This window comes from Vulpes lagopus, chromosome 2 (genome assembly GCF_018345385.1).
Source record: "Vulpes lagopus strain Blue_001 chromosome 2, ASM1834538v1, whole genome shotgun sequence".
Lineage (NCBI taxonomy): Eukaryota > Metazoa > Chordata > Mammalia > Carnivora > Canidae > Vulpes > Vulpes lagopus.
The window spans coordinates 5,118,247-5,139,249 of NC_054825.1; the positions used below are offsets into that span (position 1 = coordinate 5,118,247).

The 21,003-nt window shown below is 43.2% G+C and overlaps 2 protein-coding genes across 6 annotated transcripts in view; one reads left to right on the plus strand and one right to left on the minus strand.

Moving 5' to 3' along the window:
• The window catches only part of DOCK1 (dedicator of cytokinesis 1), a 497,787-nt gene that overhangs the window by 267,594 nt on the left and 209,190 nt on the right, over positions 1-21,003 (minus strand). The gene's annotated exons all lie outside the window — the stretch shown is intronic.
• Positions 1-21,003, plus strand: part of INSYN2A (inhibitory synaptic factor 2A) — a 60,849-nt gene that overhangs the window by 29,731 nt on the left and 10,115 nt on the right. For 3 of the 4 annotated variants that reach the window (XM_041744688.1, XM_041744691.1, XM_041744690.1), the window contains exon 3: positions 10,849-10,920. The exons of the other annotated variant lie outside the window; for it this stretch is intronic. In XM_041744688.1, coding sequence (XP_041600622.1) covers positions 10,849-10,920 — 72 coding nt within the window. The remainder of the gene's footprint in view (positions 1-10,848; positions 10,921-21,003) is intronic. 4 annotated transcript variants of the gene reach the window in all.

Sequence of the window (21,003 nt, forward strand, 5' to 3'; positions counted from 1 at the left end):
TTTAATCTTCAACTGCAAGAGCTCTGAAGCGGTTGTTTAAAAAAAAACAAGCACGAGGTCGGACTTTTGAAACAAAGCACAAATGCTTCACAAAGAGGAGGTTCTGACTTAAAATGAACTAAACTGCTCTTAACACATCAAAAGAAATTGTAAATGAAAAATGAAGGGCTCTGTGGATATTTATGATCAGAACTATACTAGCAAATGCACATTAATGCTTTCAAATTAAAACCTCTGTTAAGTCAGACTCCATGTAGCAGTACTAGTGCGAGGGAAACCTGGCAAGCCAAGGAAAACCTGCTTCAGTGCAACATACCCCGATGCCTATTCTCATTCTAGTTCGGTAGCCACTGCCACCATAATTCATTTTCATTAATTTTCAATAAGGTATAGCTTTAGCTTTATCTGTCTTCCAGGAAAACAAGTTAATCAACTGAGCCTCAGCTCAGCCCTAAAAAGTTGTTTTCCTTATTAATAGCTACTCCTGATGCCCTTTGGGGCGAGCGACTTGTTTGTCATCACGGTTATCATTTTGCAGCTTAGGAACGTAAGAAAGAAAATGCAAGCTTTGCCCTGTTTGTAATGTAACCGGACCATCCACGCACGAAATAAGAAGTACTATCTTCCCTAATTCCTACATACTATGATTTTATATTATGGAAATCTGATTATAAAACTCTGAAAAGTCCTGCCCTAATAATAGTGTTTACTTCTGTGTCCATCTCTGTCCGAGTCAGAGGACAGAGCACCACGAGGGCAGTATCGTGCTGCCCACCCTACTTCTGACAGTCATAATAATGTATCTGTAATAATAACAATAATAATAAATTCCTGTTTCTTCATCATGCATGGCTCTGTGTAAAGGGAAGTGAGCAAGGAAATGAGGCAGATCCTTAGGCAGAGCAGGGAAGCACTGCTGGAGGTGAGGCAGAGGGTGGAGGGAGAAGCAGGGGACACCTGCTGGCCCCCATGGACTCCCGCGCCCTTGAAGCGTCCCACGGGCTGCCATGCTCCGCCAATGGCCACCATTTTGTTTCCCTTTATAATGAAAACAAGCACCGCAAGCTGCCCTAAGAGCCAGAGTCTCCTGAGAATTAGAGGGTCACCACATCTGGGGAGCTGCTAGGCCAATACAATCTCATTTGTCAACATCATATAAAGAAAGCACCTGCATTCATTATTAATAAGGCCTTTGTTTCTCACTGAAGCTCGTTCACCAGGACTGCTTCTGGGATAGAGAGATGGCATTTCCCCTGGAAGAGGAGGGGGCCGGGTCAGGTACAGGCTGAACCATCTTTTTGAATATCTGGGTGCGGGAAGCAGAAGATGACTGACCTTTTCCACTTGTGGGGAAAATTTAAGATAGGATCATGTTAATACTTCGAGACAGATGTTCTCACCTGATCTGGATGGGAATAGCAGAGTGCCGACCGTCCTGTTTTCATATCCGAAGCACAGGGTATGATGTCAGCTAACCCACCAGGATCCTCACACGGATTCTTCACTCATTCATTCACTCATTTTCTCATTCATTATTCAAAAACTGTTTCTTGAGCATCCACCATCCTTCACGCCCCAACGTGAGCAATGAGTGTTCATCAGGGAAAAAACAGACAAAAATCTCTGCCGTAGTGGGGCTGACATTCTCGGAGGGACGGGGGGCAGACAGAAGGCAAAATAATAACAAAAACGTATGGTATGTTCCACGCTGATAAGCATTGTGGCCAACGGTGAAAGCAGAGAAGAGAAGCACAGCACTCACTCTCTGTGAGTCACAGGAGAAACATATTTACAATATATACCTCAAGCCCTACTACAGGGAAAGCTCTTGTGAGTTCAGAGCCAGGACTGGGAAGATGGATCCGTGGCCACCAAGATGCTCTCAGGCATGTGGGGCAAAGACCCTTAATCACATCATCAACATGCACCAAAAAATGGTCACAAGGTCACAAGGATGCAAGCACCCAAACAGGTACTGGGAATCTGCCAGAAGATACGCTGAGCTGCCCACGAGGGAACAGAGCATCTGGGCCAGAGCAAGCATGTACATTTGAATGAGTGTAGAAACTGTCCCAAGAAGTAGCACAACTCTTCAAAGTTCTACAGCTCTACTCAGTCAGTGCAGAAGCAGCTCTTTCATACTGGAGACCTATGTCCTCTAGATTTTTAGTGCCTTGGGGGCAAGGACTGTGATTTATTCACCCAAGCAACTGCTCCCCAGGAAGATGCCAAGCACCAAGCTGACGCCGAGGAAGCACTCCATGAACCATGAAATGCAAGCATGCTGAAGGCCAGCTAGTTGTCTGGGCTAATCCACAGCCAAACCCTAAATAGAGGTCTCCTAACTAGAACACAAGGTGGAAATAACCAGGATTAGGTTACTGGATGTGTTTTATAAGATGCCATGGGGCTTGCATGTGGAGCTAATTCTTCAAGGATCAACATCTCAGTTCCTGGCTCTGGGAGAACAGGCTATGAACAACTTTGAGAACTTTACCCTCTGGTAGGAAAAAAGTTAGTTAAGGTTAAGACAAATGGGAAGAAGAAAGAACTACTTTAACCTCCAAATGGGTTGTGCTATACAACATCATATCTAAGGAATCTGTTGGACCACAACATAATTTCCAGCTAGCCTAACTTATACATGGTGTTGGGGTTCCCAGGCTAGCCCTCCAGGTTTTTTCAGCTGTACTGCAACTCAACTAGAGAGTGCCACAAGATCTAACCATCATGTTGGTAATAGGATATCCCTCCTCTATTCTAATGTGAAACCCAAAAAATAGATCTCCCTTGGGGAGTCAGTCAGAACAACTCTATTTTTTACACAAAGGACGTTTGCAACATACACATTCTTTTCAGAAGGATCACATGAGTATTTGTGGAAAAGAAGAGTTTGATGTTCATCAACGAGACCTCTTTTCTCCAAAAAGAAGTTCTAGGTGAAGAGAGGAAAGCAGGAATGAATGCGTTTGGCCTTATTACCTGTACTAATACTAAAACCAATACCTACTAATGTCCTATTTGGCATAAGAACATGAAAAGAGAGAAACCAGGGTTATATAATTAAATTTTTGCTGGTTAAAATTCTTAAAACAAAAATAATTCAGCGGTTATACCATATTCAAGATACAGAATAGAAAATGTGGACAGGAGTCTGAGTTTTATTTAAATGAGGTAAGAGCTGCTAAATTTCACCAGGACTGAGATCCATCCAACCCTCAGAGATCTACTGAAGCAAAGTTACCTTCCCAATTAATTTTGTTATTTGCTCTTCCATTCATTATTCCACGTAGCCACAAACTTTTATGGCCACCTCTCCCATGACTCTTGTGCACGTTGTTAGCCGGGCAAACAAAGGAGATTATGAAGCGTACCAAGATAATACCAAATGGGAGACGTTGTGGTAGAGGAAGGGTACTAGGACCTGCCCAAAGGCACCTGGGTGCAGATGACTGTGCTGCTCCTATAGAAGCTAAGAAGGCTTCCAACCAGTCAGCCCTCTTAGACACCCCCTATGGCAGGAGGAAATGGGGGTGCCACAAAGAGTTGTGGTCACTTATTTTGTGTTCTTTAAAACACCACCTCACTTTCTAAAAGACACAAAATGCTTAGTCAGCTGGGGATCCCAGGCCACTGATGGACACAGCCTAACATAGGAAGCTGGCCACTGGCTAACAGACGGCTCCTCTCAGCTTCTGGGGAAGAGGAAACAGTCATACCACTGCCAGGGGAAGCCAGCATTGCCTTTTTTACTGATCAACAGATGATCTTGGGAGTTTGTTGGGAAAATCGACTTTTTTTAAAGATTTTATTTATCCACAAAAGAGCACACACTAGCACACAAGCAGGGTGGCGGCAGAGGGAGAGAAGGAGGGAGGACCAGACTCCTCACTGGGCAGGGAGCCTGGTGCGGGGCTTGATCCCAGGACCCTGGGATCACGACCCAAGCCAAAGGCAGCCGCCCAATGGACTGAGCCCCCAAGTGCCCCTGACTTCACATTTTTTTCTCCAGATCCTGGCATTTAATAGCTTAGATGCAAAACACAGATATAGTTGAGATTACATGGATATATATGGGAAAGTCTAATTTCACTTTCAGTATGGAACAGCTAACATAGGAAGCAACTGCACTTCCAGGGCATGATCTGGCAAATTCCTAGTGACAACTCAGCCTTAGAAATGAGCCAAAACCCCTGCCAGGGGTGGTCTTAAAACATCATAGGGGGTCACTGAAAACAGCTGCCTTTGACTATTTTTTGAAGTTTAGTTTCTCCCAACAATAGTTGTGGTATCACTTTATGCTTCTAATTACAGTCACTTTGAGACTATTAAGTGAAAAAGCCCTTTAAGATGCTGACATAAGTGATGGCTCAGTTATCAAGAAGGGACAGCTGGAGCACAAACCTGGGCTAGAATGTGATAGAAAAAACACTTCTTGGCACCCAGTGAGAAAGCCAAAAGAACAAGAGAGATCGGAATAAGAATAAATTAAACAAGTGCATAAAATTATCACTGAGAATAGAGACTGTGCCATTTTTTTCTAAAGCAGCCGCCATCTCTAAGGGCCCATTACATACCTTTGAGTTAACTCAAAGTGACCATTCCAATACCCTCTGTAATGTATGTGTTTTGAAGACCACAATTAAAGGATCATGCCCTGAGTTTAGCATCACCTGAGACACCATCTGCTTGCATGCCAGAAATTCTGAACTTGCTGAAAATCACTTTGCCATTTAAGAGACCAGCAGTTTAGCAACAGGGTCAGCTACACTGTGTGGCAAAGCCGAGCTCTGGGGGACAGGCCCACAGCATGCCACGTGCTCATGCACTTGTGACGTTGCTTGAGAGGAGAGTGCTTTTCTGAAGTCAAAACCCATTCACGGTCATCCAGGAACGAAGGAAAAAAATTTTCAGTTGGGAAATTAAGACCTTGTGGAGAAAATCGCATTGTGGGATGTGGCAGTAGGAAGAGCATGGTCTGAGTCAATCCAATAATATAGTGCTAGTAATTACTACTAAATCAGAGGATTAATTTCTACTTGCCAGCCTTTCTTCTCTGAGGTGCTTATGACTTTTGTTGGACTTTGCTTCTGATAATAGGCACAGTGAGAGGCATTTTTCTTTCCTTTCCTGACCTTTTAACCAAACAATTAATTTGGGGGAGGGGATGGGGGGAGGATCAGAGTTGTTTGTCCTGCCTCTCAGGCTTTATCTTCAAGGTCTCAGAGACACTGAGCAGCTTGGATATGTGGCCAGGAAGAAAGCTTTCATGACCTTTCTATGACATTTCTCAGCACCCTTTCCTACCACCTAGGGCCTTGCTAGCTTAGATCTCCCTGTGATGCATTCTCGAGGAGGCAGATGCTGCCTGTCACGGCCACCCCGGCTCTTGGGCCCCTGCATCCCAGGACATAGCTCAGGCTGACACCAGCAGCCATCCTTCCTTCATCATCCCCGTGGCGTTGTTATAACAACTGCCACACTGGCTCTGCCATGTGCCTTACCCTCTTGTTGCTTATTGTCAATTCTACATTCCATTACCTTTTGTTGATCAGCAGAAATGACCAAAGACTTGCAAACCCCCAAATTTGTCACCATTTTTCTCCTTTTTGTATAGGCGTACAAAAGTATACTTTTATACACAGGAATTTTTGAAACTGATAATTAAAAATTAGAGCAGGTTACTGCAGAAGCTAAGAGAGCTGGAGAAACTGGTGAACTGCATATACAGGGTTAACCTGGAGAACTCAAGGCCACTCCAGGAAGGAGGCCCCAGTGTTGTGTCTGAATGGAGGTGCCCCAACTAGAGATCCACACTATCTTCTGTAAATGGTACTTATCTTGCTTTCTTGAAAGTAGAGCAAGGTCTTGTAAAGAAATCCACAAAGCAGAAGTAGAAATGGCTCTATACCTGGACTCCACTAAAACTACATTTTAAAATAAACTTGTCCTCATCCCTCTGCTTTAGCAAATCTGGAGCAAGTCCTCCTCCATGTCCATGCTCTTTACATCACTACTCATTTCATGACTCATGTCTAGTCTCCTTTAGGTTTCAGCAAAGCCCTCCCTGACCATAAGTGTCAAAGAGGTATCAAATGAGGAGAGGTTCCAGGTTCTGGAATTCATTCCTTGGTTAGAACTATACTATGGAGGGATGGAGGCAAGAGAATCCAGGGAAGAGAAGAGAGGAAAACAAGTACCCAAGACAGCTTGGTGCTTGGCGTTGTCCTTGGTGCTGACTGCTGTGTTCTTTCCAGGTTAATAACAGAAAATACTGACAAATGGCAACTAATTGCAATGGACAATAGTGAGTGCTACAAATATAAGTGTATTAAAAATCCTATTTACAATGAGCATGCTAATTATTGGAGTCCAAAGGAGTTCCTACTGGGAAAAAAGTGGGGACCAGAGCTTTTCACATGTATGCTTTTTGGTTGCTTTTTGCACTTGGTTGGAATTTTTTCATTAGATTTGTCTATTACTGAACTTCAATATGAGAACCAAAAGAATGATTCTATTATTTGGTCACGTTAATATTAACCAAATACTCAGTGTTCCGGGCATTGTGACAGGCATAGAATTATAAACCTATATACGGTGTAACTCTCAAAAGGAAAGAGAGTTTTACAAAAAGAGAAATTAACTTGCAAGACAGAAAACACAATTTTTGGTCAAGATATTCTTCCTCGTAGCTTTTACATCAATAACCTAAACTCTCTCTTCTCCAAACTTATAATCACAAAAGATCTCTAGCCCTACTGTCACTGGAGAAGTCTCTGCTCCAGCAGCCCAACGTTTTTGGATTGCTCTTCTTCACAGCAATGGCTATCTAGAAAGATAATCATTCCAAGTATTGGTTTTATGACTTGTTTCCAAGTGAGAAGGAAAAATTAGGGAAATTCCATAAGCACTTTGTGTTCCCTGTCCTATAGAAAGAATTTATCTGTTTCATCTATATTTAGAGAACACATTCATTCAGATGCTGTAACACAATTATTAATGTGACCATAAAATTATCAGTGAAGCCAAACCCTACAGCTTGAAAGCTCCAAGGACAATTAGATGGATTATCAAAGCAATAAGCACAATGGATTACATAGTTTAAGCCCTCTACTGAAAACACCCTCATGCTTAATAAAACTTTAGCAGGTATACCTTGATTGATATTAGCTGCTGGAGGCAGACTGTGACGTAACCACATGACCCAAGGGCAACATTTTAAATTTTATCTGCAAATTAATTTCTCATTGACCTCTATTTCTATAAGCCATCTTTATGGACACCAAACTCTTGGATCCTTTAAACAAAAGAAAGATCTTTTTAAAAAAAATCTTAGAAACATACTGAGGGGTCTCTAAGAAAAGTTCATGGCAATGAGAAATTAAAACTTCCCAGACACTGTAGAAATACGACTGACCACATGTTTTTCTTTTAAATTTGCTAAAAACCAATGACCACAAATATGTTCCATATAAAGTAGGTATGATGACTCATTTGCCTCTTATCAATAAACATCAGTCAAACCATACTATATCTCAGGATTGAGTAAGTGAATTAGGTTGAGTTGTAAATAAAAGAAGCAAGAGAAAGGGAACTGAATGAAAGTGATGTTGGAGCCACGGGGGCGGGGGGCAGGGGGGGTTAAGTCAAGAAGTGATTTCCGCGCCACTCTTTCGTCCAAGTGTAAGAAAAACTCTGGAATGGCTTTCCAGATTAAATTTATTAAATTTAAAATAATATCCAAAGAGTTTCGTATTTTACATGATCTCATCTCATCTCCCCCAACTCCGTTATGCAACATCTGTTCTAGCCATGCTGGCCTTTTTTTCTTTTTCTGTCATGCAAACATGCCAACATCATTCCCATTGCAAGATGTTCACATGTGATGGTCCTCCTGCTTGCACCACTCCACCCTGGATCTTCAGATGACTCACTTCTTTTTTTATTATCATCAAGGTCATGCTTCAGAATCTAGGTCCTCAGTCTGCTAGCTAAAGCCACCTCTCCACAACCCTTCCTTAACACAATGTTATCAAAATTCATCCATCTGCCCATCCCATTCATCCAATGCATCCATCCATGTGTTTATGTGTTGCTTGTCTGCCTCTGCCACTGTACTGCAAGCTTTGTGAGGACAAAGATTGTGTCTTATTCAAAAATGTCTCCTCGGTAGCCAAATAATGTCTAACACTTAATAGGCACTTAATAGCTATTAACTTACTGACTGTAATAGTGTTAAAAAAAATGTGTGTGTGTATGTGTGTGTGTGTGTGTTTAGATGGGGATAAGAATAGAGTCTTTTCAGAAAATGCTTTTAAAAAACAATTTCTAACTGAAAAATGCCAAGGTCCTGTAAGAAAGTCCTCTTGTGCATTTCTGGTACCTGAAGCCCTTGTCCTGTCATTGCTGGATTCATTGACTAGCCCAAGCTGCCAATTATACATAGTGCCGAATACCAATCCCAAGGTAGAAGGCAGGCATCACAGAGAATCAGAAGCCTGGGGTCTAAGAATAATGAGATCCTGGCCCTGAAATGTTACTGTATTCTTCTCTTTAAAATGAGGATACCATAATTAATTTGAAGGCTCAAGGCTCTAATGTGAGACACTTGGGAACTCTAGGATATTGGGCAAGTAAGGAGTGTTGGCGTTGATGAGGCTTAATAGAGCTCTGTCCTGAGGTCTAAGACGGGAAGGTTCTACAAGTTTGAAATTCATATTCTCCTCAGACCCCAGAAAGAGTGACCCTCAGATAAGGGCTAAGAAATGTCTCTGATGCTACCTGCTTTCTTTTAAAAGCCTCACCTTTGGAATGTGACTAGCACCTATAAACAGCTGTCCTGGTAGGTGGTTAGCACATGCTCATGCAACACAAAAGCAAAACACTACCTCATCTGCAACCCAACCTAACAGTGTGACAACATGTTTTTCACCAGCCAAGTCACTGCTAAGACACGGGCTCACATGTTGTGCACGATATTGTACAAAAATGACCTCAGTCAGAAAGGAGCTTAGGGCAAGCTTTGCCCTAAGAATATGACAAATGGTGAAAGTCCCTTTGTACATATGTAAGGCATGGAAGAATGGAAAATGGTCGATGTCATGACACAGGGGAACCCTGGAATGGGTCTGACAAATCTGGAGCCAGGTGGGAAGGTACATGAGCAATGTACCTTGGGGGTCTGTCAACAAGAGGAAAAGTCTAAGGAAAAAAGTGGCCATGTCCAGTGAAGAGAAAGGGGAGTTGTGATGCACAGGCTCTTGGCTGTTCCTCTCTACTGACTAAGCCAAGGGGAGAGTAAAATGCGAGACGTGCATTTCCAAAGGAGCCCAATGCAGAGAGTGATAGTGGACAAAGATCAACACACAAGCCGCCACACCACGATTCCAATCCTCGCCCAAATACACTAAGGTCACAGGCGACGATCAGCAGCACCTTAAGGCAGGATATGGTCACTTGATTAAGTAAAATGCACAGAATTCAAAGGTCAAGTCCTGAGTTTACCAAAGCTCACTGAGACAACATGACATTGAGAGGGAAATCTTTTTGTCAAATGTTTATGTAACAAAATATAATGAGGAAAACAAAAGTTATTTTCAATTCGAAATCCATGATGCATACCAGAAAAGTTTACACAGTGAAGGTGATAAAAATACTGACTATTGATGTTGACGGAAAACCTTCTGTGCACACTATTACTATGTTGAGTGATTCTATGTAAATTTATCCCCTCAGTGTACATAAGCCAATTCAGATGGAAGCTTTTCTCCTGCCACAAATTTAACAGACTGTGGTTATCATGTTTGCCCCTGGGTACAAAGTAATATTCGGAAAAACTATGCCTGGCTGTTAAAAATATCAGGGAAGAAAGGTCAGCTGAAGTCGTTAGAAGAAAGAGCATAAAACCACCTCTAATGCTAATTTCTTGAGGCAAGAGGGCCAAGAAATAGTCAAACGTTTTAGGGTACTCAACCTTCCACAGTATGCTCCAAAAAATACTCTAAGGTTATTTTTTAAGGAGGAAGAAAGTAACCTTGCCACCCCCTTCCCCCAAAAAGCAAACCTGTGTGGCCTCATAGGACTGATAGATCTCACAGATAATAGAGCCAGACAAGGTCAGTGGAAAGCATGACAGCAGCACTAGGATTCTCTGCCACAAGGCTGAGCAAATTGTTTTCTTTCTAGAGTCAGAGAATAAATATCTGGAATCTGGAAGCCAAGAAGCAAAAATGGAAGATACCATGTGTAGATATTTATGAAAAAAATGTTCACTATTTTTTTACTCTCAAAATATTTAAGGACGCTGTAATTTAAATTTCATTAACGCACACAGTTTCCAAATATTATTATCCTTTCTCCCTTTTTCCCCAACCATTTAAAATGTAAAATCCATTCTTGGGGGACAAAGTCAGAATGAGGGATAGGATTCAACCCATGAACTGAAGTTTGCAGACACGTACTCTCACCTGCAGTGAGAGGTTGTGGGGCAAAGTTAAGCCATGGAGTCAACATATCTGGCATTGGTCTTCCCCCAAAGTGTCTTCAAAATACCATAAACATAGAGCTTCAATCCCAAGTTCTCTTTTAGCAAAATCAGATTATCTATTTCATCCAGTAGCTTATGTTCACATTCTGGATTTATTTTAAATATCATCTTAGCTGTAGACGTTGCATTGGTTTTGTATGATAAATGCAGACAGGAGCAAAATGGGAAACACACATTAATCAGTTTCCATCACCATGACAAAGCAATGGCATTGGGAAAGCATCTGATGTGAGGTGTCTGCTCTATAACAGCCAGCGACCACCAGCCACCACTTGTAATGCTCTCCTGTTCTTATCTTGTAGGCTTTCATATCGGACTGGGCAAGACACAGCTAATTGTGACACATGCAGGAACAGTGCATGTATTATCTATAGGTATGTTAACGTTCTCCTCCTCCCACTTTTCTATTATGAGTGACAAATGATGTTTACCCACGGATGCAAGAATCATTGGGGGCCATGCTGGGATGATTATATCAGACACAAAGTAAAGGGCTTTACTTGACCATAATTCTAAGCTACTTCTAAATACTCAACCCCTGGTGTATGATCCCAGGATGAGGGAGAGCTTGAACTCATTCATCTTGCAAATGCATCTTAGTGGTTTCAAAAACCGGTATAAGTTTGATGGCTTGTTTTCTCAGAATCGATAGCCATGAGCACTGTACTGTGTGTTCTAGCAAAGCTATGAAAGCTAAGTCCTTCAGATGGTATAGATCAAAGACTGCAAACCACACTGGATGCACTAGGAATACCACAGAAGGACCCAGGCTGCTTGGACCAAATGTGCAATTTACTTCCTTAGGAACTCACAAAGATTGTGGCACTGGCATCCCTTGGGACATAATCCCTGGTTTAGAATCCCAACAGCTGTTGTTCATCACGTTTTTGTTGTTTTTGTTTTTTTTTTAACTTAAAGTTTGTTTAGATTGCTTGCATCAACAAGAATTCAGCACAAACTTTCAATAGGGAAAAACCACGTTGGGCTTCTTGTGGAAATTTAGGATTCTCAGATATTGTCACAACTTTCAGGGAGGTGACTGCCTGTTTTCTTTTCGGAAATATAATTTTCACAAAACCACACTAGAGCAGTTAAGATATGCTATGATTTAGTTCGCTGCTTAAAACCTAAGGCTGAAGGACAATTACAGTTGACTTACCCAATTATCAAAAACAATTCTCACTGCATAGTTCTATATCTAGAAATGTATAAAAGACCTCCCATCCCTCCTCTCCCCCGACCCATGCCCACCAAAATACACCTTCTAAAAAGATCTTCAAAGTCCCCTTTCTCTGATCAACAAGGTAGAGACAGGGAGAGAGTGTAAATGTCTTCAATGTAGCAAAAAGCTTGACACATCCTTGGGCTCATCACACATCTCCAGCCCAGCAGAACATCCAGGATGGGACTTAGACTGTTTAAAAGCAGAGTTGGGTCACTTGGTGACATCTTCTGGGGCAAGGCAGACATGAGCACCAGGTGTCACACTAGGAATGTCACACTAATGTCACACTACATTCCTTACTGTGGAAGTTCTCAACAAAGGGCAATTTGGCCTCCAGGGGACATCTGACAAGGTCTGGAGGGAGACGTTTTTAGCTGTCACAACTAGGGGGGTGCCACTGGCATCTAGTAGGTAGAGGCCAGAGGTGCTGCTAACATCCTGTAAAGCACAGGACAGCCCCACCACAGGAATTCGTCCTGTCCAAATTGTTGATGGCTCTGAGACTGACAAAGCCCGCCCTGCTGGAACCATCAGCAGATTAAGGTCTGTAAAAGGCACACGCCAGCTGCTTACAGCCTCCTGGCAGTACGCAGGCAGCCTGGACCCCAGCAGGAGCCCCGGCCCAGCATACCAAGCTGCCGGATTATCCTCCCACCTTTAACAAAGAAGAGGTGAAAAGCAAGCGCCCAGGCAAGTTTTGTCAGGAACTCCCACAAATTGCAAATCACCTCCTCAGAGACATCTACTTATCAGAGAAGTTGCTTAGTAGGAATATTTTCACTAAATTCATATTGTGGAAGAGAACTAAGAATCAACAGTGAGGGGATGTAGCTCTGACTCAAGATAACCCTTCGCTAATATAAGTCATTAGGAAAAGAAGTGAAGACCGTAAAGGGCCTGGCATATACCCTCACTATTTATTTAGCTTCTGTTACTCTGGGAGCCGTGGTTCACCCAGCCTTTTAATGCAACAGAGCAGAAGTGCACCAAGATTTTCAGAGAAGGTTCACAGTGAGCTTGATGAGCACAAACCCATTTAACATTTTGTGGGTGATTGAAAAAAGAATTTATTAGGGCACTCTCCAGTGTAACTGAAGTAATTTAAGTAAATTTAGCTCTAAATCCAGAAGTAACTTACATTAAAAGTGATATTAAAAGTGATTTAACAAGCCCGTGAAGGACAGAAATTTGTCTTTTTCAGGAATTAGCTTTGAGTGCTTACAATTTAGAATTGGCTCAACCAACATTCTGCGTGAACCCCAGTACACCAGCTCCTGGCCCACTTTCTGAAAGATCTGTGAATGTCTCAGAACCACAGGAAATTGCCCAAATTGAGCAAAGGCTCACCAGTGAGAGGGACTGGGCCACAGTGATCATTTTGGTTACTTCCTGCAAAACAAGGACAATGCACGTCCCCTCACAGTGACCTTGTCGTCAGATCTGCGACTGCAGGGATTGCTGGAGTGCTGGTGTGCATCTTCAGGAGCTGCCCCAGATGACCCTCCAGAGCCAGGCACACACACACACCCCACACCAGCCCCATCTCTAAATGAGGCAAACATCCCTGGAGAGGTGGTACTAGAAAAACTGGAATGTGAGATCCCTTGTTCAGGAAAGCATTTTAAAATCTCTCCTGTCAGAGTGATGGCAACACCAATTCCCCAACCCCCAAACTGCTGCAAACAGAAGTTATTCCAGAAGGGCTTAAGAACAACATCTCAGCTGGACTCCCGCTGCCTCTAGACTTCCAGCCATTAATAAGGATCTCAGTATCACTACCAAGTTGAACACACACAGCTCATCAAGCTCTGTTCCCAATTTTTAGTCACTTTACATTAGAAATCACTAAAATTTAACTGTTACTAACTTACACAAGGTTGCAGGTCAACAAAAAATGTAACACTCGGTACGCTGGTTATTGACCCTGGACCCCAGTTTTCTGAGCTTCATGGATGGTAAGTCAGGTGAGAGCTCAACTCACTTCCAGTCAACTCACTGAAAAGCCAGTCAAAAGGGACATCACACACTTAACCTATTAACTTAATCTGACTTATATAGATTGAGATCTAACAATTAGCTGATTTAAAGTTATGCCAGGCTTTTGAAGGGCAACCCAGATGTTTTCTATAAATATGGGCACCCCACTCAAGTTCCAAGGGATTTTTCCGTGAACCACCTTGCAGGGGGAATCTGATTTCACAACACTTCTAGATCCTGACTGCCTGTACCTTTTTCACACTTGATATCTGGTCACACCTTACTCTGTTCAAAGCACCTAACTCACAGAAATAATTCTCTCTTGCCTAAGTTCTACGTTGTTGGTTTATGTCCTATTACATTGATTTATGCAACATTCAAATAAATGATACCATTTCAGTGATAGGCACAAATGAAACAGATCCAAACACAAGATCCTCTTGGTGAGCATTCAGCAGCAGGTTAAGAATAAAGGGTTTGTAGGCGACCCTACAGGAAGTCACCTACAGGAAGCCTGTTCAGCAGGAGCGATGGCCTGTGTAGGCATCAGTTGTGTCACAGGGAACTACATGGTAGTTAACTCAGGACAGCCACCAAGGGGGCTTCCGTCATACTGTCTGAATACCGAAGAGTAACCTACAATGATAAAAGGATACTGGTCTGGCTCCTTGAAGACTTGCATCTCTCCGAGACTGCCCTGATGGCTGGCAATGGTTGATACATAACTTCCCTATTGGAGGGTTCCCTTTTGTCAAAAGAGAAAGGACATCAAGGAGGAATTCAGCTTGGTGGCTTCTCAGTTTCCGGTCAGCCCTATGATTTAATCCTCAAATGCCAAATGCTTAATGAAGAACAGAGGTTTCTTTGGTAGAAAAGCATTCAGAACTCATAGTCCTTATGCAGGAGAGATCACCTGTTCGGGGGACCCGGTCACAGTGCACAGCCGTAATATCTGAGAAGTGAGCCAAAGGGAGGGCACAGATTTCAGAGGCTTTATGATTTAAGTCCATTTCTTCTCACCGAGGAAACTTGCAAGCAAATCCTCCTTCAGTTCCTGCACACAACTGTGTAGAGAGAGGGCCCCATCACCAAGGTAGCTCAAGGACAGGGTCCTTGCAGTGGGTTCCAAGTGTGGCTCTGGCACCCGAGCTCTCAGATACCAGCGCCTGCAGCGCCTGCATCCTAGACCTCAGTCCCCATACCACCATCTCGGCCACTGTTCTTGGTCTTTCCCATGGGGTGCCTCGCGAACCTCCAGACTGAACAGGTTAAAGGAGTTTCAAAATAAAAAAAATTTTAGATCCCAAAAGATGGTGGTTATCCCAGAAACTGAGAGCACACAAGAGGCCATCATAGCTGCTAGAGCCACATGTTGCAATTTGTCGTGCCTGTTCGCGGGTAGGCAGAGAGCCCTGGAGGTCAATGAATTTGACCCTCCCTGTCCTGCATGTACACACCACTTTTCACTCAAAACCCAATTACCCTCTCCGAACAGCATAAAAATCCACTGTGTTTCCAGTAACACTTGGCCCAGGGAGGTGCAAAGGGTGCCATGTTCAAGACCTGGCTGCCTGCAGTTTTATCAACACGGTCCTGTAATAAATGTGTACCTTTGCCATGGGCGGCGGTACATATTTCCCTGTAAAAAATAAGTCTGTCGTGGAAATATACAGGACTTGGAAGAAACATCAAAAGGACAAAAGGTCTTGAAGCAATTTCAGGGGAAAAGGCTGCCAGTACCACAAGCCAAAGGTTGGTACCATCAGCCTATGAGAGCCTGCTGCTCAGGCATCAGGTGCCCCAGAGGTACCCCCACCCTCTCTCTCTTTGTCGGGGTGGCCACTAAATCTCTAAAGTCACGTGGAACAGCACACAAGGATCAGATAGGTCCCTTCCAGCTCTGAAAGCTTGCTGACTGAGTGATTTACAAGCGATTTACTGCAGGACTGACTCTGAGCTTCCACAGAAAGTATACACGGAAGGAAAAGTGTGGACAGTCACAAGGCATTTCTCAACCAAGTAACATCCATTCCTGCGTTAGCAAATCGGATTTACGTAGAGCCCAACAACCGTTCCTGGGCAGCCAATAGCTGGCCCTGCTCGCTGGTCCACTAAAACCTCCAACATCAAAAGTAACACTTCCCATAATCGGGAATTTTGAGGTGGTTGACATGATTACATTTTTTCCTAAGATGACATCCCTTGGATTGTGATCTGGACCAACTATGAATTTCTAGTGAAAGACCATCTCGGCATGAAAAAAGATTAACAGAAATACAGGTTTCAGTTTTCTTTAGTAAAACTTTTCTGGCTAATCATCCATATTTCCTGTCACAATATGCTGTAATTATTTCAGAAAATGTTTTAAGGATAAATTACTAATATAATATTTGCTCATAAGCAGTTCAGATGCTTTGTACCCAGCCTATCTTGGTTAATTCTCTTGTCAGACGAATCTGATGAGTCACACTACTGATGATTCACCTTTTGTTCAGATTGTGTTTCAGAAAGGAACAATGAAATACACCATTTCCCTCCTTTACTGAAGTGGTTAATTCGTAAAATAATACCACAACAAAATGGCTTGAATTCAAATTTGTACGTTTTTATGAAAAAAGCACGGGCCAACCTCAATTCTAAGGCTTTTGAGAATGAGAGCAAAATTAAAAGGTAATAATGATGCTGATTTGGATTCATTAAATAGGATCTTTACCAGAATTTAAAAATTTCCTGTGTTAGAATTCCCACCATTAGTCAGAAGCCCTGATGCTACTGTTCCCTCCAGGAGGACGCTGCCTACACATGCTCCATTTCCACACATCAAGGCCACCACACAGCTGGCCTCCAGGTACACTAATTATGTGGGGGACCAGGAAAGGGACAGGAATCTGTATGGACAGGAATGTTGAGGGTCTGCTTTGCTTTCAGTCCCACTGAGGGAGGGGGATCTTGCATAAGGCCATGTTGTCTATGTCCTATTTTTGTCATTTGATATGATCCACTGATGGTCAAGCATGGGCAGGATTTCAACCAACCATTTTGGTTAAATATCCAAGCCCTTTCCATGCGGTGCTTATAGGCATTTCTGCAGCAAGCATTTTCACTAGGATGCCTAGGAAATGGGAGGCTTCACCCCAGTCACTGGGAGATGGAAAGAAGTCGGTAATCTGGCTGAAGATAACCCCACATACACCCGCTACCCTAAGACTCTGCAACAGCAGAGCTCTGACAAAGGAGAACCTTCTGCTGGAATGGTGTGTGCCACAGACACAAGGACAAAAGACAGATAAAGAGAAGTTGAAGGAAGCGGGGATGCCGGACCTGGGAGGGGGCCGACTCACAGGCGGTGGGATCATCTGGGAAGGACAGCATGCTGGGGAGGGTTCAGTCATGTGCTCTAGAGCCCACCCCCACCCCCCAGGCTACAGAGTCAGGAACGAGGGGCAGGAACCAAGGAGAGAAACAGCCAGACTTTCCCCAGGGGCGGAAGGGGATGCCTCACCGCATGTGCACACTCATCTTTACAGCATCTGGGAACCTTGTGGGACCTCACGATCCCTGACTGCTCATCTGGCAGGAAGTTCCTAAATTCTGCACGTTTGTTTCCAAAATGACTGGAGGATTTCAGGGAAGATGAATCAATTACCCTTATATGAGATGGAAGGAGGAATCCACAGAAGTAACGGGTGGCACTTCCTCATATCGTCCTTGGTAATTCATTGCATCGCCATTAAGAGCACAGAATATAAGGACGCAAAGATTCTAAATAAAACTGTGCATGGAAATTTTACCGATTCTGGTGTACTGCACAAACTGCAAAGAGCTGGTGAGGGTGACGCATGATCAGGACAGCCACCAGCACTGAAAGCCTCACGACTAATGAAGTCTTATTGTTAAGAGAGGTAATTGCATTTGTATGCAGAAATGGTGCCAAGTCTAGCCTGTCCAGAGCCCACTTGGAGTGAGATCTCTGCAGCCTTTGTCATTTAGTGATTATCTCTTAGTGGAAGTGCTCTTTCCAGTCCTGCTCTAATTACTGCCACTTGTGCATATTAAGTTCTTTAACAACATGAACTGATGTGGAGGAAATTAGCCTTTTGTCTAATATTTAGCGTTCTCTTCTTTGTATTTACAGTGAATGATGGTATGTTAGGAAGATGACAGGAAGGAGTCCCAGGGTAATACCTTACATAGTATGACTCTGGCATAAGGAAGTATTTTTTTTTTAATAAAGTAAATTAAAAGTCAGAACAGAAGATTTAACAGACCGCAGAATTCTCCTTGAAAATTCCCAAAGCCAATAATCAGAGTTTTTTTTTTTCCCATTCCATCAGAATTTGTAAAATACATTATTTCTTTTTCCCCAATATATAAGGATTTAGGCTTTTGTAATAGCAACACCTTCATTCTAACATGGAACTCTGATATGTATTAGAGACTGGAAAACTGAAAACCAACTACTTATCTCAACATATTGTTTTTAAAGCAATTAGTTAAAATGTATTCAGCAAAGAAAGGTTGATTACACTGATCACCCTCCTCTTAGAACCCTCACCCTTGGTTATACCCAGAGGTAATAATTAAGGAGGCATCACCGATGTCCAAAACCTTTGGGAGGAGGTTGCACTGTCAGGATCATGAGAAAATGGATGTAATTCATTTTTACACGAATACGAAGTGGTTTTTTTTTTCTTAGGGGCCAGATGCAGGACTTGGTTCCTACCACAATGCCTGAGTTAGATCATTTGAAATTCCACAGGGAACATGGCGATTAGAGAGGATATTGGTTGCTAAGACCACACGACAGACTCTCCCATCAGCCCTCTTGAAAGAGCTCCTCTCTTACACACCACATCCCTGGGGGGTGAGTGGGGAGCCCAGGATTTACATGGTCACTGGTGACACCAGAGGACTCGCAAAAGAAGCTAATGGTTTTCCAGTCTGAGTGATGCGACTCTCATTGCTTCCTATCAGCACAGATGGCATAACTCAGCTCAGATCAATAGAGGGAGAGCTCCTTGGAGCATCTAGAATTCAAGTCCTAGGTTGGTGGCCCAGGGGGTCAGGCTGCTTTGCATATTACCTCCAGCACTATGACCTTAGGAAGTCATTTGCCTCCTAGGCAGAAATGTGCCCATCCTGAAAATGGTAAGAGCAGATGAAGTGACAGTCCAAGGTGTTGGCCAACCCTCAGTAACCTAACCTAGTGGTCCATTCCGGCACTTACCGGACTCACTACAACCAATTTTGAAGAGTTTTTTATTTTCTCCTTTTAACTGCAGTTCCAATGCACAACTTGCCCAAAGATTTAAAAAAAAAAAAAAAAAAAAAAAAAAAACCGCATGGCCTTCAGTGGCGCCAGAGACAGCAGCATAGTGGCAGGCTACATTTAATAGTTATTGTACTCTTGTAATTACTATGTAGCTGCTTTGTGGCTGGCCAGGAGTGTGGCATAGGAGATGCTTAATACACATGTAACACTCTTGTTAGTGATCTGGTCCCTTTCCTACTCAAGAAATTATTATGGGTGGAGGTTATAAATAGAGCTGAAGTCTTTTCCACTTTCACCTCTCTGCGGTACAATTTATGGGAAGCTAACACGTGGTTCCTTGATCCTGGTGCATCTGGCCAGCCCACAAACTCAGGCACTTCGAGAAGGCGTGGATGCCAGACTAGTTATTTGTATTCCAGAGGAACTCAAAGATAAGATGGAGACCAAGGATGGAGCTTAGCCAAGCACCAAAGAGGAGGACTGTTCTCCAGTGTGGTCAGGATATATAACCGTTCAGAAAAGTCACTAACAAATAACAATAACAATATAATTATAGCTACGACAACAGGCTAGTGTATTGGTTTTTATAACTGTAATCATAATTTCCTTGCCATAGCATAGCAGGGAAGGGGGAGAGATCTTATAGTCTGGGCATTAATATTATTGAATACTCATCTACTTCTGGTATTTTATATCTTATAGTGATTCCATAAACTTGAATTATGCACCTACTATGTGAAATAATAGAGAAGGATCTAAAGTTATGATGAATCATTTCTATGTTCAAAGTGTTAAAAGCTGGTAATACAAATTATTACTATTTGAAACTAGTGGAATGGGATCCACAGATAATACATAACATAGGTATATAATACATAGACATATTTCATATACGTATATTCATTTTGATGATAAAATATAAAATAAAAGAACAGCATTCTGCAGAGATAAGAAGTGAGGGGGTTTGGGTCCAGTTCATCTGTTTATTTCAGTTCAGTAACAAAGCAAGTTCTGAGCCGGACACTGTACTCATTGCATCTTGACCAGAAGAATTAAATAGGGTCTGTCCCTCAATGAGTTCACAGTCATGAGAAAAAACAGCTACAATCCAATGTGAGATAGACTTGCTCTAGGAAAGATGGGGAGACAACCATGCGTGAGGAGAGTCTGGACAGGACAGAGAGCGGGCAGGTGTGGTTATTCTGGAAACGCCACAGAAAGAGGTGACGTGAGCTAGGCTGAAGGATGAGCAGGACTGTGCCAAGGAGTTTCAGGATTTCCAGAGGTGACTCTGGAAGGTAACTGGGAGATGGTTTAGAGAGGGGAGAGGGGGGAAAAGAGACGGAGGGGAAAGATGGAGGGGTGGAGACAGCAGAAGAGAGAAAGGGAGAGGGGAGACAACGAAGGGGAGGGGAGAGAGACAAGGAGGAGGGAGAGAGGGACAGGGAGAGACAGGGAGGGAGGGGGAAAGATGAGGAGGGAAAGAGGGGGGAGAGAGGAGAGACAGGGAGGAAGAGGGGAGAGAATGATGGGGATGAGGGGAGAGAATGAAGGGGAGAGCGAGGAGACAGAGGAGGGGGAGAGGGAGAAAGCAAGCCTACTGCTGGGCTGTTTCAGTGGTCAGAGGACTAACTTCTGAAGGTTTCGACAAGGGTAGTAGTGGTTGGCCCAAGAGGAAGGATGCTGGAGCCTGCAGAGGGCAAATAACCTGATGCGGGTATGGGATCGAGCAAAAAGAACTGGTGGAGCTTGATGCCAAGGTGCAAGCTTGGCCACCTGGATGAATGTTGGCTGCGTTTGGGAGGACAGAGCAGCGGGCCCAAGGAAAGATCTGATTGGAGACAAGCTGGATGTATGGTGCCCCTCAAATATTCAAATGGGAGATGGATTTGGGAAGAGTATGATGGCTGTTTGGGGTCCCAGTTCAACTACCTGGAGGCATGGGCAGGGTCATGTACAGAAATCAAAGCCCAGGAGGAAGAG